General features: G+C 37.8%; 5 protein-coding genes and 1 long non-coding RNA gene across 9 annotated transcripts in view; 3 read left to right on the top strand and 3 right to left on the bottom strand.

Moving 5' to 3' along the window:
- The first annotated feature begins 199 nt into the window (after positions 1 to 199).
- Positions 200 to 1,045, top strand: LOC138402890 (uncharacterized). Its single transcript, XR_011237223.1, has 2 exons — positions 200 to 677; positions 933 to 1,045. It is a non-coding gene; the product is annotated as an uncharacterized lncRNA (long non-coding RNA).
- A 660-nt stretch (positions 1,046 to 1,705) lies between these two features.
- Positions 1,706 to 2,987, bottom strand: ND-MLRQ (NADH dehydrogenase (ubiquinone) MLRQ subunit). Its single transcript, XM_034972463.2, has 3 exons — positions 2,825 to 2,987; positions 2,269 to 2,415; positions 1,706 to 1,842 (listed from the first exon to the last, which is right to left on the bottom strand). Exons 1-3 carry the CDS (start codon positions 2,864 to 2,866, stop codon positions 1,780 to 1,782), a joined length of 252 nt encoding a protein of 83 aa, XP_034828354.1. The 5' UTR covers positions 2,867 to 2,987; the 3' UTR covers positions 1,706 to 1,779.
- Positions 2,988 to 3,323: 336 nt separating this feature from the next.
- On the top strand, positions 3,324 to 12,469 carry mats (MOB kinase activator-like 1). The gene is made up of 5 exons (XM_034972461.2): positions 3,324 to 3,461; positions 4,426 to 4,592; positions 5,254 to 5,481; positions 6,261 to 6,424; positions 6,728 to 12,469. The coding sequence occupies exons 1-5, from the start codon at positions 3,448 to 3,450 to the stop codon at positions 6,806 to 6,808; spliced, it is 654 nt and encodes a 217-aa protein (XP_034828352.1). The 5' UTR covers positions 3,324 to 3,447; the 3' UTR covers positions 6,809 to 12,469.
- A 443-nt stretch (positions 12,470 to 12,912) lies between these two features.
- Positions 12,913 to 25,593, bottom strand: part of SF1 (splicing factor 1) — a 28,721-nt gene continuing 16,040 nt past the window's right edge. For both annotated transcript variants that reach the window (XM_069501339.1, XM_034972904.2), the window contains exons 10-16: positions 25,421 to 25,579; positions 25,010 to 25,135; positions 15,976 to 16,126; positions 15,452 to 15,556; positions 14,859 to 14,944; positions 14,382 to 14,445; positions 12,913 to 13,853 (exon numbers count right to left, since the gene is read on the bottom strand). In XM_069501339.1, the coding sequence (XP_069357440.1) occupies positions 13,732 to 13,853; positions 14,382 to 14,445; positions 14,859 to 14,944; positions 15,452 to 15,556; positions 15,976 to 16,126; positions 25,010 to 25,135; positions 25,421 to 25,579 (813 nt within the window). In that variant the 3' untranslated portion in view covers positions 12,913 to 13,731. The remainder of the gene's footprint in view (positions 13,854 to 14,381; positions 14,446 to 14,858; positions 14,945 to 15,451; positions 15,557 to 15,975; positions 16,127 to 25,009; positions 25,136 to 25,420; positions 25,580 to 25,593) is intronic.
- LOC138402883 (putative nuclease HARBI1) lies at positions 16,402 to 20,294 on the top strand. 2 transcript variants are annotated; one of them, XR_011237215.1, is made up of 7 exons: positions 16,402 to 16,824; positions 17,751 to 17,881; positions 17,986 to 18,187; positions 18,445 to 18,589; positions 18,910 to 19,156; positions 19,248 to 19,949; positions 20,052 to 20,294. XR_011237215.1 is itself a non-coding variant. In XM_069501416.1 (6 exons), exons 1-6 carry the CDS (start codon positions 16,600 to 16,602, stop codon positions 19,384 to 19,386), a joined length of 1,089 nt encoding a protein of 362 aa, XP_069357517.1. In that variant the 5' UTR covers positions 16,402 to 16,599; the 3' UTR covers positions 19,387 to 20,294. The 2 variants fall into 2 exon arrangements, 1 of the variants encoding a protein (XP_069357517.1); XM_069501416.1 differs by having other exon boundaries at positions 19,248 to 20,294.
- LOC138402884 (uncharacterized) lies at positions 20,366 to 24,762 on the bottom strand. Of its 2 annotated transcripts, none has more exons than XM_069501423.1 (6): positions 24,520 to 24,762; positions 24,034 to 24,214; positions 23,254 to 23,430; positions 22,546 to 22,782; positions 22,326 to 22,447; positions 20,366 to 21,628 (listed from the first exon to the last, which is right to left on the bottom strand). In XM_069501423.1, exons 2-6 carry the CDS (start codon positions 24,169 to 24,171, stop codon positions 21,553 to 21,555), a joined length of 750 nt encoding a protein of 249 aa, XP_069357524.1. In that variant the 5' UTR covers positions 24,172 to 24,214; positions 24,520 to 24,762; the 3' UTR covers positions 20,366 to 21,552. The 2 variants fall into 2 exon arrangements, with proteins under 2 accessions (XP_069357524.1, XP_069357523.1); XM_069501422.1 differs by lacking the exon at positions 24,520 to 24,762 and adding an exon at positions 24,321 to 24,361.

Genomic DNA, 25,593 nt, shown 5'->3' with positions numbered 1-25,593 from the left:
ATAATTGAACAAGCACTGAGAAATGCATAGTGTTTTCTGGTTTCTATGAATTTGTATAGGTACCTTGTTTTTATTAAAAGTAATCTTTACAAAGCAGATCCAAAAACAATAGCAACAAACTCAATTTCTTTATAATATTAAGTATTATGTTGAACCAACACTTCTGAGATCTGAACTCAATCAAATCACTTTGACCACCTCTGAACTTCCTATAAGTACGAGTTACGACGACCTTAGTAACTTCTTAGCTTACGAAAGGCTTGCTGCTTGACGGGCGCATCAAGCAGCTTGATCAAGCAAGAGAAATCTACGTGCTTGACTGTTCGGAAGTGCTTTATACCTATACGACTTAAACAAGCATGAGCTACTCGTCCTCGTAAAATGCAAGAACTGTACCAACTGAAAATCTTTTGTTGGTCCAACATAATGTGAAGATTTGACAGCCGCACTCAGAGTCGCTTAATCGTTACTTAAGTCTAGTTAAAACGAGACAGCTATATCTCTCACATAAATCTGGCTCGTTTTAACTCGATCTCAAGTAACGATTAGCGACTGAGTGCTGCTCCTAGAGTAATATAAAAATAGCTTCAAATAGGCTAATATTCACGCCACTGAAGTGCTTTTAGGTGCTTCATACAAACTTGATTCTTTTGTATCAAAAATAGTAATTTCTTTATGTGGCGGGTTGGGTTGTAAAAAAAAGAGTCATGTGAGTTACTATTATAATCACCTAAAAATCGGTAACTAAAAACAGGAAAAACGCGCGAACTAACGTAAGTATGGCACCACGTGTACATCCCATTAGTAACCGAACCCGACTGACTTTTCTTAGGGGAGCGCGCCGCGAGCGCCGCATACCCCTTTCCCCCCGCCAGCACCCGCGTGTTCTAAGAAACCACGCTGGCTGTACTATGAGCCCACGCTACATTTAGTAATTTTATATGAAAAAATACCTATTAATCTCCAAAGCATGTTTGTTTTAACTTTTAAATGTGTTATTTTTAAATAACGTAATATGTAGATAATATATATATTTTTCAAATCATTTCAATTGTTTTATTTATTTACCATTGCAACCTTTATTCTAGTTCGGAGTCTATGCTTCTCTTCTCAATCTATTTATACCACTTTGACGCTGACTTGTTTGGTTGACGGCAGCCGTCGACAAGCGCCGCCGTTGGCACCGCGACACTCGTGTATCCATTTCCCCCTTTCCCCTTTTAGTAGCTGATGCCAGCGACTTCGTACGCGTGGATTTAGGTTTTTAAAAATCTCGTGAGAACTCTTTGATTTTCCAGGATTTTTATCCTGGAAAATCAAAGAGTTCTCACGAGATTTTTCCGAGTAACCTACTATCACTCTCCAGGTCTTTACCTATACCCATGCCAAAAATTACGACGATCCGTTGCTCCTTTGCGACGTGATTGAAGGACAAACAAATACACTTTCACATCACTACCCCTATTATAAATTTGAAAGTGTGTTTGTTTGTTGGTTTTTCTTTCAATCACATCGCAACGCATCGACGCGATTTTTTGCATGGGTATAGACCTGGAAAGTGACATAGGCTACTTTTTATCCCGGAAAATCAAAGAGTTCTCACGCGATTTTTAGAAACCTAAATCCACGCATATGAAGTCGCGGGCATCAGCTAGTTTATAATAAGGGTAGTATTGATTGGAGATGTCACTCAATGAAACGCTAATTAAGTTATCACATAGCACTATTTATTTAAATATAAGTTTCTAACACTGCTTGTATTACATCATATTATTGAAATTATTGATCATACTTGGGCGCAGGCGACTCTGTCTTGGAGTAATCAATGTTTGGCGAGTAGAACTGTTGACAAACATAATTAGTAAGAATCAGATAGTCTAATTAGTATTAGACTTAGGTATATAAGTCAGTAAATACATCTTTACAAACTCAAAGAAATAGAAGTGTTTTAATAGATCAATACTATACCACTGCAATGCAGCATTCTATGTAGTCTCTATCTAAATGGTTAAATTGTTTATATTTATTTTAGATGTTGAACAAGATTATATTCAAATCTTTTATAAACTCAAAACTACAGATAGAAATGGATGTGCCTAAATATGGACCTATTTATAAAAACTATAAATATGCTAGTGGTCTATAATAAACTAATACACTTACTCCTAGTAGATTAGCATGTTTCCCTCTTATGTAGACTGCATCATACCTTATATTATAAGATACCAGTGAAGTAAGTATATACTTGTAAAATAAAATATCACATACCTTGTACTGCTTGTTTCTATACTCTTGCCAGGGCTCAGGGTTTGTGCGCTTGTTCCAGGACACGTCGGGAGAGCGTGTCGCCAGACGGACTAGATAGAGCATTGACCCTGCGCATCCCAAACCCACACAAACATATAGTGGGATCAGCTGTAAACCATGACAGAAATATTTACTAAGTACTACTTAACTTATTAAAGGAAAATTATTTAGCTAGCAAGGTAACATGATATTTTCTTAGAATTGACTACAGAGAAATAACTTGAGAAACGTATTGAGTGGTGAAACTGACAATATAACATCGCAACATTATATTATTATGCTGGCATATTATATATCAATCACCACCACTGGTAAAACGCTATCTATATCTATCAAAGAAAAATCTGGTGATGAATTAACAGGAATCTGAACATCATTCACAGGAACGAAAGAAATGAATTTCTACGCTTGAAACTGAATAGATAAAAATGATAAAATTAAATTATTATCAAGATAGATTTAGGTTAATTATTATGTAAGACGTAGTAATAAATAAAAGATAATAACGTTAACTTACGGCCTTGTGTTTCTTCAAACTCTGAAAGCTCAGACCTTGCATTTTGATATTTTTCTACTTTCAATATACTGATTCTACGCAAAATTGATTTTTATTTGCGATGCAAATTACAATTAAAAAATCTTGATCAACCAAAAGTCAAATTCACAGCCAAAAATGACAATTACAGACTAGTGACTCAGTGTCAGACGCCAGTGGCGCTGCCCATGTGCTGCCTCACTTAAAATTGATGATATTTGTTATTCTAAGATTCTTTTTTTTTTTTTTTTTTTTAATAGATATAGCGAGCAAACGAGCAGGCGGGATTCTGATGCTTGCCAACGCTTTAGCAGGCAGTTGTGTTTGCTGTTGCTTGCTGTATGGATATTTGTTGTTTACCACAAGTGACCGTGCAGCTCTTGCGTGGCTTGCTTTTTCTTATTTTAGTGCCAGTGCCAACCACCCAAGTGACAGATCACCACAGATAGAGTAAATGACAATGTTTAATGTACGATTTTGGACTGTATATGTGGTCTGTGTCACTGATTATTTTTGTTAAATAAATAACCTATTTTTTAATGGTTCGGTGCATAATCAGTGGAGAATAGCTGTAATATTTTTAAAGGCTTATAATAAGAAACAAAATGAGCTTTCTCTTGTAAGTATTGATATTGTAAATCCAGCAGGATTTTGTATCTATTTATAACCAAAAGTCTCAACTCAATAGGTACAATACCTTTGACGTCTTGTTTAACTATCCCAAGGGCTTTGGATATCGGTTTTGTTTGGTACTTCTTGATATTAAATTTGGAAGTTATAATTGTGATCTTGTAGGTCAATTGTTGGATATCTCTCATTATATTATTGTTTTGTTTGTACACAACTCATTGGGTGGGGTGCATAAACTATGGTAGGGTGCATAAACAAAGGTAGCTATATTTTGTAGAAATAATAATTGAAAAATAAACTTCAATATATCAGAAATGCAGTTCAAATTTACGCCCATTTTATCAACCAGCTAGCAGCAATCTACCATTCAATTTCAATATCAGTGTAGCCTTCAGATCCAAATTCTAATTGGACGTATTTTCTGAAAAACGTTCCAGCCAAGCAAAATTGAGATATAAACAAACTGATTCCAGCTGAGTTATTATAATAATAGTAAAATGACATATTCTTAATATCCAGACATACAAATAATTCTGCTGTTTGCACTAATTTTATTACTTACTAGCTTATGCTTGCGACTTCGTCCGAGTGGAATACACAAATTTCGAACCCCTATTTCACCCCCTTAAGGGTTGAATTTTCGAAAATCCTTTCTTAGCGGATGCCTACGTCATAATAGCTATCTGCATGCCAAATTCTAGCCTGATCCCTCCAGTAGCTTGAGCTGTGTGTTGATAGATCAGTCAGTCAGTCAGTCATTCACCTTTTCCTTTTATATATTTAGAAGATCTCATCTTATTGAAATTTTAGTGATAGTTTCAGTACATAAAATTCAGTACATAAATTTAAGTAAGACACATTCCAAATAAGTAAATAATAAATGAAAATTCCATTCCTTAAAATTTTAATTACTAACAAAATTTTAAAGTTTTTTCACTTTGTGTCATTTTCAGTGGAAGTAGGTCTAACAAAACTTTCAAGCCAAAGAAGAACATTCCGGAAGGGACCCACCAGTATGACTTGATGCGCCACGCTGCTGCCACACTAGGCTCTGGGAACCTGCGGCTGGCAGTCATGTTGCCTGAGGGTGAAGACCTTAATGAATGGGTTGCGGTTAACAGTGAGTATTAAGAGATTAAGCAAAAATAAAAAGTCATGATAGCCTAGTATCTAGGCATGGGATTCCTATTTAGGAGGTCTGGAATTCAATCCCAGGCACAAACCTTTAACTGTTCAGAGTTATATGTGTTTCAAGCGATCTTACTTGCATTAATGGTGATGGAAAATACCTTGAGGAAACTGGCATGCCTGAGAGTTCTTCATGGATGTAGTTGCATTATAATTTTGCACACTGTCGGCTGCAGTGGGTTGAGTTTGTTTCTAACTATTGTAATACTATACTATCTGTTATTTTCCCATAATTTTGCAAAATAAAAATTAAAAAAAAAATTAATCAAAAAAACTTTCAGTTCAAAAATAATAATAAAAAGTGTCATGTGAATGACCAATTGTATGACTAAATATAGTAATTCTGATAAGGCTAATATAACAGGAAGAACTGATACTAGGAAAAACATTATTATTGGTCATCCATATTACATGAAAACCTACAATTACTAAAAAGTAAAAACAATAACAGGGTTGTGGTTTCATTATGTATCCACACATTTAGCTGAATTTTCAATTTAGCACATTTTAGACACTGTTTAAATCTAAAATCTAAATCTAAGTTAGATTTTAAGACTAAATAAATTGAGAATAAAATAAATTGTCGTTTCCAGCGGTAGACTTCTTCAACCAGATCAACATGCTGTACGGGACCATCACAGAGTTCTGCACGGAGGAGTCGTGCGCGGTGATGTCTGCGGGGCCCAAGTATGAGTACCACTGGGCGGACGGACACACCGTCAAGAAGCCCATCAAGTGCTCCGCGCCCAAGTATATAGACTACCTGATGACGTGGGCGCAGGACCAGCTCGATGATGAGACGTTATTCCCTTCCAAGATAGGTAAGATAACAATCCTGGATTTTAGCGTTCAAACTATTGTGAGTGATTTCCATTATAAATATACCGGGTGTAACCAGAGCGCTAGCAAAAACTTAGCACATCAATCAAAGCAAACTTATACAATCCAATACCCATCTGCTTCATTTTGTAGTTTAAGTGATTTAGTAATTTTAATTGGGTTTGACTCCATTTTTTTTATTACTTTATTATAAACTAGGATAAAAATAATGACATAAACTGAAAAAACTAATTAAACCGATCAAATAACAAAAAGTTAAGTAAGTTAGATTAAGATCCTGTATTGTGTTTTTTCAATGTTTACTTTGTGTTGTGTGCAATAAAGTGTAAAATAAAATAAATAAATAAATAAGTTATAAGCATTTAAATATTTCTGATTAGACAGAGATAGCGATATAGCATTTTGACGTCACACCTTACTAATGCCATAGTAGCGTGTATATTTATCAAATTCAAAAGTAGGAAAATACCCAATTCAATCAAACATTGCAATCTATAGCGTGCAAAAATCAGGTCAATGCCCCATTTCGAGTGGACTTCGAGTGACCTACTTACGTAACGTTCGTTGACCGAGTCGCCGAAAAGGGTATAATTAAATATTGCATTGTGCCTCTCACCTTCCTCATACAATGTCAGGTGAAAAGCAAACAGGTTACCCACGAGCGCCGCCAATTTCAGCCGAGTGTACTGCGTGATGCGTCACCTTAAAGTTACGAACTTTACACATCTTATTGTACATCACGCGTACGTTGTCTGTTCAGGGGTCCCGTTCCCAAAGAACTTCCTATCGATGGCGAAGACGATCCTCAAGCGGTTATTCCGCGTCTACGCACACATCTACCATCAACACTTCCCCGAGGTGGTGCAGCTCGGCGAGGAAGCACACCTCAACACCTCCTTCAAGCACTTCATATTCTTCGTGCAGGTAACAAAACAACTCAAACTCAGCTCTATTTACATTGATATAAGGTTGAAATTGCTACAAGGAAAACGCCACACATATACCGTCAGCATTTCCCTGGATCCCGGGAATAATCCCGGGATCGCGAGATAGGACCGGGATTTTGGATTGTAAGAAAATTTGTACCTAATAATTGTGTAAAATTCTGTGTTAAAAAAATACTTGGTGTTACTCTTAACTCGCAGCTGAAGAAGTTTTACTACAATACTCTTACGATCTCTGAGAGTTTGGAGAAGAAACTAGAAATATATTGTTAACTTATTCCAGGAATTTAACTTGATTGAGCGACGGGAGCTCGCGCCGCTGCAGGAGCTCATCGAGAAACTCACCGCCAAGGAGGCGCGATGAGTGGACCGCACCACTTGAGTACATGACACATGACACTCGACATTATGACACCTGACACTGTGACATACCCATGAATGTATAGTAAAGGTCGATCGATTGCTCCTAGTACCCATACTCTATTCAGCGAAAGAAGTTAAAATAGCGTTCCCTGTTACGTAATGCCATACAAAAAACCATGTTGTGGCACCAACCCTCAGCAGAAATACCTGTAAAAGTAACCCTATTGTGACTCTTACTTTTAGAGCGAGATAGCTAAATGCATTTAAGCTCTTATTAGAACATGACCAATGATAATTTTTTGTCCGATCACTGTGGCCACTATGGGATTAGGTAACAGAGAGAGTGCAATAATAACTTCTTACCGTGGATAGAGTATAGTTGAAGTAAATACCTACTTATCGCTATCACACTTCGACTAACAAATCAGAGCAAGTAGTTGGACACCAGTGGTGTCTAATCTCTCGCTCTCACTTGGTAGTCGAACTGGGATAGCAATATGTAGGTTTGCTTCAAGAAGGTATTAAGGATTGCTCTATCCAGCGGTTCATGGACATATCCCACTACACACCGGCCGTGACGAAACCATACCTTAGGCATGGTTCAGTTAGGGTGTCTGACCACTGAAGCGTAGCGGAGCGGAGACGTGTTCAGCAGATCAATCAGATTATATTGATACGTCATCTCTTAATCTGATTGGTCGACACACGTCTCCGCTCTTCTCCGCTTCAGTGGACTGGCACCCTTAAAGTTATAATACAAGAAACTGTATGAAGGCGTCGGTTACTATTTACCTAATATGACGTGCTTCTTATAGTTCACTGTATTTAGAATTGTGCAATCGTACAGGGTGGTGCTGTGTCGCTCTAGGCCAGGGTTGGTATAGTTTTAAACAAATTAAACTTGTTTAATAGAGGTGTTTTAAATAAAACACGTTTTAATCCTGTTTTAAACAAAAATGCTTTGTTTTTGAACTAAAAAATGGTTTGTTTGAAAGAAAACTGGGTTTTTTCCAACCCTGGTCTTTAATATCCAGATACCGGTCTATATTTATCAATATAGCGTTAAGATTGATTTACTCTCTGATCCCTGCCTTACTAAAGATATTCTAAAATATGCTGAGGTTCATAATAAAAAAAAAATATATAAATTATAATGGACCCCTGCATACCAAGATTAACCTACATAGTTTCACTAGTAGGTATAAAGTGGCAATAAAGAAACGAATCGAAAATAGCAGCGTCAATATTTCGCTCTAACTCACACACTATACCTGTGTATAATGTGTGAATGAGACAGAGTGATTATAGCGCCGCTTCATTTCGATTAGTTTTTTTATTGGCACGCGTTATAGTTGGCTAGGAATATCCATTGACAGACTTTATTGGCAAATTTAAATTAATCGGCTTTATACTTGAGGTGTACTTAAAATTAACCGTTTATGCTAAAATAATCTGTTGATCTAATTAATGCTGAACGCCCTTTTTTATTAAGGGCTAATTTCCCAATCAGTTATTTAGATGAGTGCATAAACAAGCTTACCTTGCGTGCGCAAAAGATGCCCAATCTGGAAACGCCCGAAGGTAATGGATTCTTGATGCGTTTGAACGCACAAATACAGAAGTAAGATTAGTATTGAAATATATCCTGTCGGGTTGATAATGCACTGCGTAACTTTATACTAAAGGTGCCTGTCCAGTGAAGTGGAGTGGAGCGGAGTGGAGATGTGCTCAGTAGAATAATCAGATTATTGAAAGGTGACGTCATAATTTTTTTCTGTGTATTTGCTCTGCTGAACACCCCCGCTCCAGTCCGCTTCTATGGACAGGTATCTTAGCACGTAGCGTGTATGCGTTGAGTCATACTCACCAAGAAACTCTACCTTAACATCTGCAGTTATTGAAGATAGTTTGATGCAGAAATAGGGCAGTATGTGTGGTCGAAACTTTTTGCAAAATTTCATAGCGACTTACCGATTTTTCGACATTTATTAATATAATATACTAATTAATGTATTAATAATAATTAATATTTTTTGAATGAAATTGTGATATGAGCTATTTGGAGACTGGTCGAGATTCGAGTGTAATCACAGCGGCTTGCGATGCTATTAATTGTAACTTTTAGTCTCCGTTTAGGGTACCTGTCTATTAAAGCGTAGCAAAGCGGAATTGTATTAAGCAGACCAATCATATTATTGATAGATGACGTGATGATTTTCTTTTTCTTCTATCTGGTCAGGTTTATATGATGTCTAATAACGTCCAATAGTAAACTATGCAGTATGCAGGCATCACGAGCGCGCTTGTGGGTCACCAAGCATTTAGTATGAGATTAAATAGATCGGCGGTGCTGTGGCGCGTCTCATACTAGGTCCAATGAATTATGTTCAATAGCAATACATATAGGTACTGTCAATGTCTCTTAAGTTCAATGAATCAATGAATTTCTAAACTTTATATTATGTAAATACTGACTAAACCCCCAAAAAAATAAAGAGAAAAAAAATATGTAAATACTAGATGAAAAGATTTTTAAAAATTCAAACTCTGAGTGGTTAAGATAGGGGCTCGAAATTTGTGGAGTACACGCGGACGAAGTCGCGGGAATAAGCTCTCACTCATAATGTTATATTGTTGATAATATTATAAGAGTGATGTTAGTACAGTGCTTGCAATTCACGAAGGCGAGTGAACTTTACAACCCGTTTAATAAAAGAATGGACCAGTGGCTCTGCCGCGGTTGTTTGACAGCTACAATGTCACGATCGCAATCATCTCTGATTGGTTAGTGCTCGCTCACTATTGGGCACAATGCATTGTTGCAACAAGAATCGCACAAATTCAGCCAATCAGAACAATTGAGATTGTAATAATGATTGATGCAGGTTTTAGACAATCGCCCTACTGGCGCCTATTAAACAATAAAAAAATTAAAACCTCAAGAAGTGGCAGACAAAAATTCATAGTACGTGTATGTTCGCATCTTTGTCACTGATACACGTAAGTACTATGAACTTTTGTCTGCCATTTGTTGAGTTTTTAATTTATTTTTTTTATCGACGCCATCAGGCCCATTCTTTTAGTAAACGGGTTGTACTTGTGGTTACGTCGTGTACACGGTCATTGCGTAAGTGTGCGTGCATGTCGGACCAATCAGTCGCGAGCAAGCGCTCGCAAACGCACACATTTACTGTACCTTACGTATACCGATACGACTTACACGCAAACATGAGCCACTCGCCTTCGTGAAATGCAAGAACCGTAGGTAATACGTGACAACCGTACTGATTAGGGCAATATAGTTAAAACTGTATTTTCCTTAAACTGCCATATAACTTGAGACCACCCACGGCATCGTTGAATGTCGACACGACATTGTAATATTATATAAATGATTTATATCCTCTAAAGTATAATTTAGATTTGATACAAAAAGTATAATGATAGTTATACTTAAGTAGGAATGATTGATCTTTACAATTGAATGCTTTTATTTGTATAATCGATCTGGCGTCTTCTCACTCAGTATATTTAACACACACACACTTTCATAACTATAACGAATATAGTAAATAAATAATTATTTATTTTTAAGAATAAGTTTAATAAATATGTAAATAAAATGTTCTCCGAGATTATAAAAACTTTAAAAAGTGCATTGAATCGCAAATTGTAATATGTACCTACCTAATCTCACTATAATATTACTTAGTTATTTATTTCAATGAATATAGAGTTAAAACTATGTATTTAAGTAATAGAACCTGCATAGGTTCTATTACTTAAATAACTTCGGAGAAAAACCTTTAACTTCCAAAACAGACTTTGATTGGAGTAGAAAATCTAATAAGTAATTATAATTTGTAAAGATAACAAAAGGAACAATAGAACAAAATATGACAAATGTTCCGAATTTACGTATAGGTACTACCTATAAAATCTATCAAATCGAGAATAAACCTAGAGGAAGACATTATAAATAATAAACTTTAACACAAAATATTTATAATATCATTCTTGCAAAAATATGCTTGTCACATTCGCTTCACATTAACGATTATCATAAAGTATCACACACACAACTGCCTACTTTAATAATAATAATAATAATTATATTATTAAGAAAACATGTGACTTGACGCCAGATTGTAAATAATTTAGGTTCCTTATTTATTTATTGTGATTATTTTATTCGCGGAATAGATGTAAAAGATTACACAATGCTCCTATAGAGCTACAAGTTTTGCGAACGTTTACTCACTAACATCTGCGTAAAGTTATTTAAGATAATTTGGTGGACTGCGTAACGCTCCTAGCGGTCACGTGAAAAACTATTTGTCATACAAATATTTTCATTCTAACGAAAGGGCATGCTCACGAACTTTCGCCGCTCGCTACATCGGCGGTCTCTACGTCACTCGCTCCATAAGTAGTTTGGTTCTCGTTTGAATATTAACCAATCAAACTCTGTGTAATTTTGTAGACGTGTTGTAGAAACTAACTAGGTATCCTATGTGATATATCTGTGGTTTGCCAGATTTCTGTATACAGTGCGAAAAGGTTATTTTGGCGCGTGGCGAAAATCAAAACTAACGTTGCCGTCAAGTGTCCCCTTTGTTCTTGTTTGAATATTCTAAGTCTTGGTTCTTCTTTGTTAGACAACAGCGCCCCCCTGTCAATGTCATTCAAATGCCAAAAGAGCCTTGTACTATAAATAACTGTTTTAAAGTTAACCGGCTTTAAAGGTTTGTATGTAAATTCTTGAAACCAGGAAAAATATTTCAATGGGAATCTGGAAAACCATAGACTACTTATACCACTAGTTCCTAGAACGTAGACTGGCTATCGAAAAATGAGACTGGAAAAGCGCGGCAAATTTCAAAAATATCAGTATGGCAGCTCTGAAATTAGTGTGACTGACCTTTACTGCTAATGCTAACGGCTTTTTAGACAGGAACGCAAAATTAGCGCCGACCACAAACTTCGACTTAACTTTTGTGAAACTATAGTCGACGCATTTTGAACAGAGTCGTCGAGTTATCTGTCTGTTTCGGTCGCACTTACCTACAACCTGTAATTGCGAGCGAAACAAACGTAACTTGACGACTCAGTTTAAAATGCGTCGACTATAGGTAGCAGATAAATGAAGGGACTCCGGACTATTTGGCAAAAGACATGGCGAGTAAACGTTCGTGAAACTCATAGTAGCCCTGTGTTTATGTTTATTAATGCTATACAGTTAGCTACTAAGTTATTTACAAATGATTTGCGCATTTTTACAATCGTTATTGTTTGTGCAGATTCGTATTTGCCCCCCTAGCACCGGACTTGTGATTATTACATGGAGATTGGCTGAATTTACAGTCTTCGGGATAGGACTTTAATTGAGCTTATTGTGGAAATGTAGTGCTAATTCGGATGTACACAGCAATCTCTAAACAAAATGAAAGGTCTGGCGCTCCTTAACAAATATTATGAGAAGGATATCAATACTTTTAGTCCTGACAATTCAGTTTTTGTACAACCTAATTAGCACCATAATTGTCAACATTGATTGCTTGTGACTTGGTGCTAGGGCTGCTAATGTACGTGCGACTGACAATTGATTTTTTTATTTATAATTACTATGTAATGTGAAGCAAATATACGAATTATAAAATCAGGACGTTATTTTATTTTACAAATACGGATATCTATACCTACCCCGTTTGTAGTCTTTATGGCTCTACTTAATATATCCTTACTCTTTAGTCTATACTCAGGACCTATCGTTTATTCTGGCCGCATTATAATATCAAATTGTCTGTCAAAATTCGTAACTATAAACCTCAACCGAGACGGTTCCCTGTGGTGAATGCGCGTTGAGAAGTATAGTCCGCAACAGGTTTAGGTGGCAATCGGGGTATGAGGCGGACGGGACGCCCCGCACACCAGCACGTCATCCGCGCTCGCCCGCACCAGGTTAGCGCGGTAGCTGTGCGAATCGTTCCATGCTCGATTGCCATCTCAACCTGTCGCGTAGTAACGACATAAAAGATAGCATAATAGAAATTGGAACGCTATTTTCCGTTTCAAAAGGAAATTATGATTTAAAATGAGACACAATTTCACATAATTATCATCTATTTTATTTTCTTATTTAAATAAACAAAAATACATAACATGGTTCACATGACGTAGTCACAAATATCACAAAACAATATTGATGAATAGAAATAGAACCAAGAATAAAAATAATCTTATAGATTTACGACATTACATACCAATTTATAACAATTTTATGTATTTTGGTCATAAATATGTCGTCGATCCAAATGAATGAGAAATGAAACCTATATACCTAACTAGGAATAATCCATATCCATACTAATATTATAAATGCGAAAGTGTGTCTGTCTGTCTGCTAGCTTTTCACGGCCCAACAGTTTAACCGATTTAGATGAAATTTTGTACAGAGTTAGCTTACATCCCGGGCAAGGACATAGATATACTTATCCCGGAAAATTAAAGAGTTCCCACGGGATTTTTAAAAACCTAAATCCACGCGGACGAAGTTGCGGGTATCATCTAGTTTGTAATATACTGTCTTAGTAAATAAACATTTTATTAGAAATATTTATTTATATATTTAATACTTATTTTCAGTCGCACAGCATTGGACATCTACCAAAATTTCAATTTATTCGTCAGTGAATTTAATTTAAATGTATTTTGACTGTGCACTTGATTCCATATTCCATTTTTGTTTCTCAGAAAATAAGTAAAGCCTGGCGATTCTGGGATCTCGGGCCATTTATTTCGTTTAAAATTTATTTTGACAGTCGTATATCACATAGAGATAGACCGAGAATACGGCAACTTTTAGGCTGTAGTTATAAAGTAACTCGTGGACGTCGTCTAGTAGCGCTTGCGCGTCGCGGTCGGCTAAGAGGAGGAGACGGGCGGCGGCGGCGGCGGCGGCGCGAGGAAGGCGGCGGGCGGCGCGGCCCAGGGCGGCGGGAAGCCGCGCCAGCCGCCCGGCCCGCCCCCGCCCATGCCCATCATACCTGCAAACAGACCTAATTGACCAACTGCCGAACAAAACGGTGTACAGTATAAGTCCCGCAAATTGCTATTGCGCTGGAACCATGTCTCATTAACATCGAAATTACGTCATTTTGACGTATAATATATCATCAGCTCGAAACTTCAGTCTAGTGCTAACGTCACTAAAATGCGGAACTTATACACGCACATACATTCAAAACTTAGATTTCTGCGCAGGTACATCGTCTTACGGTAACTTATATCACAGTACGGTACGGTACTACTGTGATATGCTTCTGATCAAAAAACTTTTTTTTATTCAATCCGGACGTTTTTGACGTGAAGAGGTAACAGACAGACTTACTATTGCATTTATAATATTGGTAAAGATTTACTTATCATTTTAACGCAATATATAACGCAATACATATATTTTAATATAATAAAAATCAATTTATTTGGTGAAATATGTATGTGTATACATACATATTTCAACAAATAAATTGATTTTTATTTTGATTTTGATAATAAAAAAATATTACACTGACCAGGTGGCGGCGGCGGCATATGCGGACCGGGCCCGTTGTTGGGTGGACCCATTGAATTATCTCCCTGTAAAACATGTATTTAAAAATTATTTAGAAACTTCTTCTGTAATACAGACGGAAACCTCGGTGCGCGAGTGCGACTCGCACTTAGCCGGTTTTTTTAAAAATAATAAACATGTTTAAAACAATACCAATTACCCTGTTTGTTATAGATATTCTATTGGGTTCCTAAAGAGGAAGCCTACATGTTACTACGTAGATATCTTCTATATATAAAAATGAATCGCTGAATGTGTTTCTGATCGCAAATCTCGGGAACAGCTGAACCGATTTCGCTAATAATTCTTTTTTCATAATATTCCTTGAAGTACGAGGATGGTTCTTACGGAGAGAAAAATTTATAAAATTGCCTGAAAAAGAATCGACTGTTAGGCGTTACGAAGTTTTGCATAAGTATTGTAGATGAAGAATCCTTACGTGCGGCGGCGGCGGCGGCGGGAAGGGCGGCGCGCTGCCGGGCGGCGGGGGCTGCGCCGCGCTCACGTTAGCTCCCGAACCACCTCCTATACAATTCCGAGATTAGCAAACCAGAAAAATGAAAATTTCCTTTTTTTTTAAAGCGTCATCTCGTCGGGCGAGAGTAACGCGGCGATAGTCTCGCCGTGCCCCACATTCGATACAGCTCTTATGTGCCAATCTCCACAGGGCGATATTATCGCGGCGATACAACGATTGACACTGCGTGAGTATGACGTCGTGTCACGCGGCGATACCAGTCTCGGGACGATTGCAACGAGGCGTTGCGGTCACGTCACGCGTTTGGTTGCGAGTGGCGACGACACGCTGGCGGAATTTTCGTTATCCGACGATAGTAGGACGGACTCGTTGCGATTCTCTCGTCCGTGTAGATGGCGCCTAAATGTTTAAGTTTTCATTCATACTGATTTGTTTGCGCTGGCTTATAATTTCTTATGGTTTTGTAAGTGCAAAGCGTAGGGACTGATAAGTTACGTGTCCATATAATATAGTAAATTCTTTAGTATTATTATTACAATGAGGTTAGTTGTTACCTAGCCAGGGCGCGTGCGGCGGCGGGTGCGGCGGGCCATGGTGCGGGCCGTGGTGCGGCATGTGCGGGAACGGGGCCGGCGGGGGCATGGACGGCGGCGCGCCCACTGTGCGGACAACGTAATATTTATAACATAAATATCATATCTTTAGCGTTTAAACTAACTAACCATTATAAGTATTTATTTTATTGGTCTTCCAACAGATAATACACATAAATACAATAGAAAATACACAGATAAAAAATTTACCACCCAATTACTGGCAGACCAGCATGCATTTTTAAAAGTGTGAAAGTGCGGAATTACCAGTTAACTTAAGCTAAATAAATTACAAATATAAAAAAAACACTGAAATTTAAAAAAAAAATGACTAAGTAACTACATATTACTATTAAGTACTACTACAAGTACCTAACTATTAAACAAGAAAAATCAGGAGTATCCTGTAAAATATTCCAGCTTATTTGATTTTCTTTATTTAGTTCCAGTTAGGTCCATTCTTTTCAACGTTTTGAGTCGGTTACCTGGTGCAGCCATGATGGCCCGGGGCGGCGGCGCGGGCGCGAAGGGCGAGTGCGCGGGCCGGCGCATGCCGCCGCCCATGTTGCCCGAGCCCGGCGGCGGCGCCTCGCCCAGCTCCGCCATTAGTGACATGTACTCCTCGTCGATCTTTGCCTGTGCACGACAACAGATATTAAGACACTAAATAATTAAAAAAAGTTCAAGTGTCCGGTTCGGTTGACGCGACAATTCCACGCAATGTGTCCGTCTCCTCCGCACGACGAGCACACTATACTGTTGGTCCCATTCGGCTTATCTAGTTACCTCACTCTCACCTTGTCTCGTTGAGCCCGTGGCGGCGCGAGTCCAGCAGGGCTAACATGAGGCCTACGAGAAAATTTTGTCTACGCATTTTGTCGTCTTATCTCTCCATGTCTACCGAAGCTAACATGGTTGCAAACGTCATTCGCCTCGTGACGTCTCAAGTAGAGATAAAGTGAATTTTTACTTATCTGTGGTATTTTTGTCTACGAGCGCTAACATGCCAACCTAATTTTCTCGACTTTTGACATTTAAAATAGCGATAATTGTCGGTGTCGTTTCTTGTGGACGAGATCACTTGTCTTCAATAGATTAACGGAATTGCGATGGCGGTTAATTTTTATAATTACTTGATATCGTTATACGAAGAGCGAGAGGCGCGCAAAATCCAGCGCAGACGAATTAGGGATGTGTGTGATCCATTTGATTTAGGCGATAGAGAGTTTCAATCGCTTTGGCGGATCTCCAAGCCGATGGCTCATTATATTGTAGGGAGACTTTCCGAGGATTTGGAGCCTCAAACCAGTGACGGCCTGCCTGTTCATCTCAAGGTAAGTGAAAATGCCTACCTACCGCTCGGAGTTATGTGTCTAAGAAGTACTTACTGAAAAAATAGTAATCTAAATATATAAAAGGAAAAGGTGACTGACTGACTGACTGATCTATCAAAGCACAGCTCAAACTACTGGACGGATCAGGCTGAAATTTTGCATGCAGATAGCTATTATGGCGTAGGCATCTGCTAAGAAAGGATTTTTGAAAAATCAACCCCTAAGGGGGTGAAATAGGGGTTTAAAATTTGTGTAGTCCACGCGGATGAAGTCGCGAGCATAAGCTAGTTTTATCAATAAACAATGGAGCCTCTTTGACTCGATGTTCAAGGGAAAGGTTACTTAACGAGGTAATGAACCTTTGACTACCTATCGAAGACTTTGTGACAAGGGGTTTTTAATTATCCTATTTAAACAAAAAAGCAAATCAATGTTCTATGTAGACAACACAAGATAAGTCTTCTAAATATATAAAGGAAAAGGTGACTGACTGGCTGACTGATCTATCAACGCACAGCTGACACTACTGGACGGATCAGACAGAAATTTGGCGTGCAGATAGCTATTATGACATAGGCATCCGCTAAGAAAGGACTTTTGAAAATACAACCCCTAAGGGGATGGAATAGGGGGTTGAAATTTGTGTAGTCCACGCTTGTTGATGAGTAATGAATGACACTTTCAACAAAGCAAGAAACATTTTGTACCTACACAGATGTGAACAAAAATGTAAATAATAGTTGTTGTTATTGAGAACTTCTGCAAAAAAAAAACGCCCTGTGAGCTTATTGATTTCTTGGAAATGGTTATTGAAATTCAAATTTCATTACTTCCTGTTTAAATTAATATAATTATTAAATTAATGACTGTGTCTTAGAGAGGATTTCGAGTTAATGTACTGATCCTAAAGAATAATGGTATTGTAGGTACTGTGCTCCATCCAATTTCTTGCCAATGGAGGGTACCAGAGGCAAGTTGGGCAAGACCACACAATGTGCCAGGCCCAAACTACTGTAAGCAGTTTTCTTGGACAATTTCTGACTTCTATTTATAGAAGGTAAAATCATTTACGTTTAAATTGTTTTCAAAAAAATATATACCTACTTCTAGTGTTTGTCTACATAAAATATACCTATGTACCTACCTACCTACAAATTTCAGACTTTTGGCTGAGTGGGTTCATTTTCCTGGCTCTGAACCAAGCCGGAGGAGTGTGGCTTCAGAGTTTGAAGCGAAATTCAATGTGCCAGGAATAGTGGGGCTCCTGGATTGTACCCACATAAAAATATTTCCCCCGTCCGGCCCACAAGGGGCCCATTATAAAAATAGAAGGAAGGATGCACACACCATTAATGTACAACTGGTATGTCTTTTTATTTCTTTTGTTTCATGTGATAAATAATATTACTTCACAACTTTCACACTGACGACACAGATAGATGGAAAATAAAGTGATCCTATAAGCACTCCTATAAGGGTTTTTCCTTTGAAGTACAGAACCCTAAAAATTTTAGAATTGAGTACTGAAGGTTTGCGAAATTTGAATTATGTGTATTTCTATATTCTAAAGGGAACTGTTTACAGTTCTTTTCGCAATTCATTTTGAAGTTATTGTTATAGATCTGTGATTCTAACTGTAGAATACTCAGCGTCAATGCGCGCTATCCTGGCAGGGTGCATGATGCCTTTATATGGCATCATTCATCTATACGAGAGGAGATGAAAAGGCTGCATGACAGAAGAATCGGAAATTATTTCCTCTTGGGTAGGTCAACATACAATTTACACTTAATTAATTTAGGAAAACATTCAGACACTGTAAAAAAACTAGATAATGACGCTGAATTATTTTAATAAGTAAAAAATATATTATTCGGGGCTATAAACATATTATTAGAGCTACAGACTTAACTACCACTAGGCTATTGTTACATTATTTTAATAACTTAAATATGTTATGGTATAAACATACCATAACATATTATTTAAGTTATTAAACTTTGTATTTTCACTATGTATTAACATAGTACAAATATACACTGAAACCATGAATAATAAAGCCATTTTGATATTTTATTATTGCAGGTGATTCAGGGTATCCATTGGAACCTTGGCTAATGACCCCAATTCTGCATGCAGAACCTAACTCTCCTCAACAGAGGTACACGGATTGGCACTGCCAGGTACGGAATGCAGTGGAGAGGACAAACGGGTACCTCAAGGGTAGCCTAAGATGCCTGGGGATAGACAGAGTTCTGCACTATTCCCCAGAAAAAGCATCTGAAATTATATATGCTTGCTGCATCATTTATAATTTGATGAAGCATTTTGGGTAAGCATTTTAATAATCTCTACATAACATTATTTTGTTATTAACTGAAGGTAATGTATTTAATTTATGTAATGCTGTTATGTTTTTACAGTGTACCATTGGAGGAAGATGTGATTGCAGGAAATGCTGAGCAGTACGGAGACAATGAGCCTGGAGTGGAAGAACCTAGGCATCTCCTAAGATTCTCCCGAGCCAAACGGGAGCAACTCATCGCCAATTATTTTAACTAGCTTATACTCGTGACTTCGTCCGCGTGGACTACACAAATTTCAAACATCTATTTCACACCCTTAGAGGTGGAATTTTCAAAAATCCTTAGCGAATGCCTACGTCATAATAGCTGTCTGCATGCCAAATTTCAGCCCAAACCGTCTAGTAGTTTGAACTGTGCGTTGATAGACCAGTCAGTCAGTCACCTTTTGCTTTTATATATTTAGATTGAATGAAGATTTAAAAAAAAATCACTGGTAGTATAATATTTTATTTTGCTTTTTACAGTGTACAATTAGAGGAATATCCTGAAAATGCTGAGCAGTATGGAGACCTAGTTGAGTGGAAGAACCTAGGCACCTTCTAAGATTCTCCCAAGCCAAACAGGAACGACTCATTGCCAATTATTTCAATTGAATGAAGATTTAAAAAGATTTCACTGGTAGTATAATATTTTATTTTGCTTTTTACAGTGTCCAAAATTGGAGGAAGACTCTGTATCAGCACGGAGACAACAAGGCTAGTGAGGTGGACAAACCTAGGCACCTTCCAAGATCTCCCAAGCCAAACGGGTACACCGTAGGTACAACTCATTGTTAATTATTTCAATTAAATGAAGATTTAAAAGCAAATTACACAATTGAAGATTATCTAAATGATAAAAGAGCGTGGATTTGACCTGCAGCTCGTTCCAGCAACGCGCAGGACTGCAAATACTTTTCTTATACATGGCATAATATTGTATATCAAATCTTTGAAAAGAGCAACCACTGAGTTTCTTGCTGGTTCTTCTCGGTAGGAAAGGCATTCCGAACCAGTGGTAGATGCATCTGACGTTTCAAATATACTTGTAAAAGTTATTTTATTTTATTTTAACAGTATAGTACTTGTAAAAGTTTGATTGAATAAAAATCATTTTTATTTTAAATTTGTGTTTTATTTATTTATTCATCATCATCATCATCATAATCACAGCCTGTTAGTAAGTAAAAAGTCAGATTCAATTGTTTATGATTAGTTTATTAAAAATAATGAAGTAGTTTACTAAATCATATATACATAGATTGCGCAGTCCGTCATTAACTTGCAGTGTTCTAATAACTAAACGTGTTAGGTACCTATATCTTGTACGATGATACAGAACACTTCGTGTGCGACTTAGACTAGCACTTGACCAGTTTTTTAGGGTTCCGTACCTCAAGAGGAACCCTTATAGGATCACTTCGTTGTCTGTCGGTCTGTCCGTCGTGTCTGTCAATAAAACCTATAGGGTACTCCGTACTTCTCGTTGACCTAGAATCTTGAAATTTGGTAAGTAGGTAGGTCTTATAGCACAAGTAAAGTAATAAATCCGAAAACAGTGAATGGGTGGTTACATCACAAAAAATATTAAAATGTATATTTTCAAAATAAGATAACTATACTAATATGAAAAGGATTTACCTGCATACTCTAAAACAGATTTTTATTTATTTTTATGCATACCTAATAGTTTTTGATTTATCGTGCATAATGTCGAAAAAATACCTGAACTTACGGAACCCTCGGTGCGCGAGTCTGACTCACACTTGGCTGGTCTATTTGGCTTATAAATGGCTATTTTGGACAGTTCTCAAGAATCAGTTTTAATGCATTTCAGTTTCTTAGAAGTAGATAAATATGAGCTGAAAATGTTGTTTTGGACTTGGTACAATTAATTTTCTTAATTGGGACAGTTAATTTTGTTATAGGAGTCTGACTCGCACTTAGCCGGTTTTTGCTTATGAGGTACCAACGGAACCCTAAACAAATTAAATCATTTTTTACACTTAATACTAACTAATAACTGTTGTAAGCTTGCACTTGTCACTAAAAATATTAAAAAAATCTTAAATAACACCTGTAACATAAATCGTCCTTCTAAATACAAAACATTATTGGCGCCGATTCTGTTGTCTTTCTTGAAACTAAATTTAGTGTATCTGCATATTTTTCTTCGTAATATTGCTAAAAAAAGGACGGAACATGAATTTTACATTTATAGACTAAATTTTAGTGCAAGCTACAAATTTAAACAATAGGCTCGTGACAGGCAGCTAAAATCATGAGGTTTGACAGCTCTTAATTAATATTAAGCTCTCAAACTGTGTCTGTCCTGTCCTTTTCATATTACTTTACATATTATAGTAAGAGGAAAATCTCTAAATTTAGTTGTGCTCAGAATTAGAGGGAGGAGGGCAGCGGAGACGGGCGGACTCTTCTTCTTTTTTGTCTTTTGCAATCCTATAACAAGATAAACACAATGTTATAAAGTACACAAACATTTAGATACTTTATTATTGGGGTGGAAGAAACTATTTTCTAAGGATGAGATCTATAGAGCGCACTGTGACTTAAGCTTAGACTTAAGACAGAGTTAAAACGAGACAGATCTCTCACACTCGTTTTAACTCAATTTTGAGTCTCAGCAAAGTTAAAATTGATTTAAAAAGATTGCACTTCTAGGTAAAAACATGAAACTGCAGTGTAATTGTTAAATATCCCTTAGGGTCCACACATTTTGGAGAAGGAGTATACTTAAGTAGTATCAGAGAGCGATAAAGACGATTATATTCAACGGTAATCTTACAGTCTATTGCAAAATAAGGCTGCTAGATTATTTTTGTTTTATAATAATATATGTGAATCACTTGGAGGATTTGATTGTACTTGTCCTTCTCCAAAATATGTGGACCCTGTGGACCCTGTGGTGGATGCTGCGGACCGAGCTGTGGATCATGCTGCCCTAGTATCACCATATATACCCGCTGTACGAAGATTTGCTAACATCGCCGCGCCGCTAGAAGGCGGCAATCATTCGCCGGCATGGCATCTGCGGTGGCTTCCATAGTGTCTCAGCATAATGTTTAATGTGTCAATAGATTTTGTGAATTAAAATGATAAAAAAAAACCCTTACAATTACAATACATTAATGCTTACAAGTAAGAAAGGTGCCTTTGTGCTGTGATGGCCGCTTCTCGTCGTAAAGCGTTTGCTTCTGCGCGTTGAACATTTGCTGCTTCGCGTAACACATTTGCTTGTTTGCGTAATGCGTTCGCTGCCTTAAACCAAACAAATACACAATAGACTGTAGCTACACCATCAACAAACTATGGATATAAAGGCAGAATACATTTGTCCATTCTAAAGATTATCTTACTTTTGCTAAATTATTGCTCTCCAATTGAGCTGCTAAAAATCGATCATGTGGCAAGACTTTTCGAGCTCGGCTCTTTTGACCGCTTGGTGGTGCTGGGCGCTGACCAGTTTGTGGTCCTTGTTGCTGTGGAACCACATTTTGCATGCCCGAGGTGCTGGGGAATGCCACCGGTTCTAGTGCATGTTCTGCTTGCAACTGGCCAAGAGCTGGCAGTGGAGTTGTGGTCTCCTGAGTGAACTAAAAGAAAGAGGAAAGTAAACACAGTTAAATACAATAGGTACTCAGTGTAAATTCTAACTTTTAGTATTTAGCTATGCTTTAACAAATTATGCAAAATTGAAAAAATAAATGTTTAGAAATAGATTTAGAGCCTGCAATGTGCATAGCCGTGGTAGTCTAGCGGTTAACAAGTCCTATTTGGGAGTCGGGTTGAGGTTGTGGGTTTGATCGTGGGCATGCAAATCAACTTTTCAAAGTTATGAGCTTTTTAAGCAATTTAAATATCACTTTAACTATGAAAGAAAACATTGTGAGGAAACCTGCATGCGTGAGAGTTTTCTGTGTTCTCAAAGGCGTGTGAAGTCTGCCAATCTGCACAGGGCCAGCGTGGTGAACTATGGCCTAGGGTCTAGATCCTTTTCAATCTGAGAAGAGACTCAGTAGCGGGGCGATGATGGGTTGATCATAATATATGTATATATTTCTTACACCAATTGGTGACTCCTCAGGACCACAACCCACTGCCATTTCCTGGCCAATTGTATTCAGAACATGCACTGCATTGTCTGAAATTTGTGGAATCTCCACGCAATTCCCGGTGGCATTCCGGGCCTTTGTTGAGGCTCCACCCTCTTCTCGGGCCTTGCGTTTCTGGTCACGCCAGCACTTGAAACAAAAAGTTGTTAAATTAATGCACTTCTCTGTATATCTTAAGGAAATTGCTATAGTATATGAATGAATATTTATGTTCAACATAACTTTTAGATTTTGACAAATATAGCATTGATTTATTACATATATCATATATTTGCACTTACAGTTGCAGTGCAAATTAACCTCTGTCCAGTGAATATTAACGAATTATCAAAATAGTAGTCATGTTTTCTATAGTGGACTATTTACAATGTTAATCACTACAAAATTTTATATCTCTACTAGCTTATGCTCGCTACTTCGTCCGCGTGGACTACATAAATTTCAAACCCCTATTTAACCCATTTAGGGGTAGGATTTCGAAAAATCCTTTCTTAGTGGATACCTACTCTTTACAAAGAACACACCCTCCAAATTTCATGTCTCTAGGACCAGTGGTTTAGGTGTAGGTCAGTCAGTCAGTCAGGACTTTGAATTTTATACATACAGATAAATACGTATCTCAGCAACTTGAAATTACTTACAGATATATTATGTAAAGTGCAAATAAACCTCTTTCCAGTGAATTCCACTAGTCACTGATGCAAATGAAAACAGGTAGGTACTTCAACTTACAATTTTCCATTGCTCCACCGATCTCTGCGGGCCGAGCTCGTCTAGCTCGCGCTTCAACTTTTCCCACTGGGAATTACAACTGGACGCCCCTAAAGGCGTCCTATAATCCCCAGCAGCAAATGCTGGGTGGCCGGCCATAAACTGGCACAAATAGGCGATTTGTGCCTTGTTGCTTCTGATACTGAAACATAGTGGTTTAATTAATTCATGTTTGACTCCATATTAAGTAGGTAGGTTACTAGGTACACTTAATAATATCCATAATATCATCAAATTAATTTACTTACAACTTCTTATTATTTTCCATTTTCAAAACGTTCATTAAAATTGTGAATTGTTTTCGTGGTAAGTACTTAAATATGCGCTGTATTTTCAAAAACAACCTTAAAACAAGTTCTCAATGTCATTATGTCAAATGTCAATGTTAAAACGTCAAATTCAATACGTCAAATTGTCATAAAACGTCATTTTTAAACACAGACTCACCACAGACAAAACTGAATCTGATGGTTTCAGACAAAAATGAATGAACGAAATCGGTGTTGCAACATTAGAATATCGTATGATTTTGGTAAACCGCAACATCGGTTTGTCTACGCGAGAATGTCAAGTCTTCGACGAGAATATTGCCTCTCGTGCCGACCATGTTAGTGTAAACGGGAAAACAGTAGACATCGACAAGATGTCTCTCTCTCTTCGCGAGATATCTCATGCGGCACATGTTAGCCGTGCTGGTCGATTGGCGCGACAATCTCGCGCAATGTGCCCAGCTCCTCCGCACGACGAGCACACTTACACTGTTAATCCGTTTAGCTTGTCTATTTAGCTCACTCTCGCCTTGTCTTGTGTCGCCCGCGGCGGCGCGTGTCCAGGTCGCTTGGCACGACAATCCCGCGCAATGTGTCCAGCTCCTCCGCACAACGAGCACACTATACTTGTTGGTCCCGTTCGGCTTGTCTAGATAGCTCACTCTCACCTTGTCATGTGTCGCCCGCGGCGGCGCGTGTCCAGGTCGCTTGGCGCGACAATCCCGCGCAATGTGTCCGGCTCCTCCGCACGACGAGCAGACTATACTGTTGGTCACGTTCGGCTTATCTGGACACTGCGAGACAGAAGTTATTAAAGTTTGATTAATTCCAAATTATTATTATAGTTTCTAAATCTATTTTATTTAGTGATAGCCTGGTGGTTAAGATGCCGCATCACAAAGGAAATATCCAAACTATAATTAGGATATTTCTTTTACTATGTGTGACATGTCATTTTACCGTAATCGCCTAGCTGTAATCAGTGCTGTCATATCTCAATTTTGACTTGAATATGGTTTGGTACGTTTAAAAGAAAATAAGTACAATTTCACGTTTGTTTTTTTTTTGGATAAACTCACAAGCCAAGTTTTGTGGTCTAGCGCGGAGCAGTTAGCGCACCGCGGTGCGTCGCTTTCTCTCAGAGTGCCGTTGAGTTGCGCCAGCTCTCGAAGCTGCATGCGACGTAGATCGTTCTGCCCCTCTGGCACTTCCACGCCTTGACGGATCACCTCTTTTATCTGTAACATACATA

Source organism: Maniola hyperantus, chromosome 10 (assembly GCF_902806685.2).
Source record: "Maniola hyperantus chromosome 10, iAphHyp1.2, whole genome shotgun sequence".
In the NCBI taxonomy this organism is placed as follows: domain Eukaryota; kingdom Metazoa; phylum Arthropoda; class Insecta; order Lepidoptera; family Nymphalidae; genus Maniola; species Maniola hyperantus.
The sequence above is the reverse complement of the archived record's forward strand: the minus strand, read 5'-3'. Positions and strand labels throughout refer to the sequence as shown.

Bases quoted from the DNA above. Each gene is read 5' to 3' on its own strand.
- ND-MLRQ (XM_034972463.2), bottom strand. From the start codon at position 2,866: ATGCAAGGTCTGAGCTTTCAGAGTTTGAAGAAACACAAGGCC. The intron at 2,416-2,824 runs GTAAGTTAACGT...CATGGTTTACAG, and splicing joins GTTTGAAGAAACACAAGGCC to CTGATCCCACTATATGTTTG. The intron at 1,843-2,268 runs GTATGTGATATT...GTTTGTCAACAG, and splicing joins ATAGAAACAAGCAGTACAAG to TTCTACTCGCCAAACATTGA.
- mats (XM_034972461.2), top strand. The intron at 4,593-5,253 runs GTGAGTATTAAG...TGTCGTTTCCAG, and splicing joins TGAATGGGTTGCGGTTAACA to CGGTAGACTTCTTCAACCAG. The intron at 5,482-6,260 runs GTAAGATAACAA...TTGTCTGTTCAG, and splicing joins GTTATTCCCTTCCAAGATAG to GGGTCCCGTTCCCAAAGAAC.
- LOC138402883 (XM_069501416.1), top strand. From the start codon at position 16,600: ATGGCGGTTAATTTTTATAATTACTTGATATCGTTATACGAAGAGCGA. The intron at 16,825-17,750 runs GTAAGTGAAAAT...ATGGTATTGTAG, and splicing joins GCCTGCCTGTTCATCTCAAG to GTACTGTGCTCCATCCAATT. The intron at 18,188-18,444 runs GTATGTCTTTTT...TTATTGTTATAG, and splicing joins ACACCATTAATGTACAACTG to ATCTGTGATTCTAACTGTAG.
- LOC138402884 (XM_069501422.1), bottom strand. From the start codon at position 24,355: ATGAACGTTTTGAAAATGGAAAATAATAAGAAGTT. The intron at 23,431-24,033 runs GTAAGTTGAAGT...TTTTGTTTCAAG, and splicing joins CGGTGGAGCAATGGAAAATT to TGCTGGCGTGACCAGAAACG. The intron at 22,783-23,253 runs GTAAGAAATATA...TCTTTCTTTTAG, and splicing joins CTGAGGAGTCACCAATTGGT to TTCACTCAGGAGACCACAAC.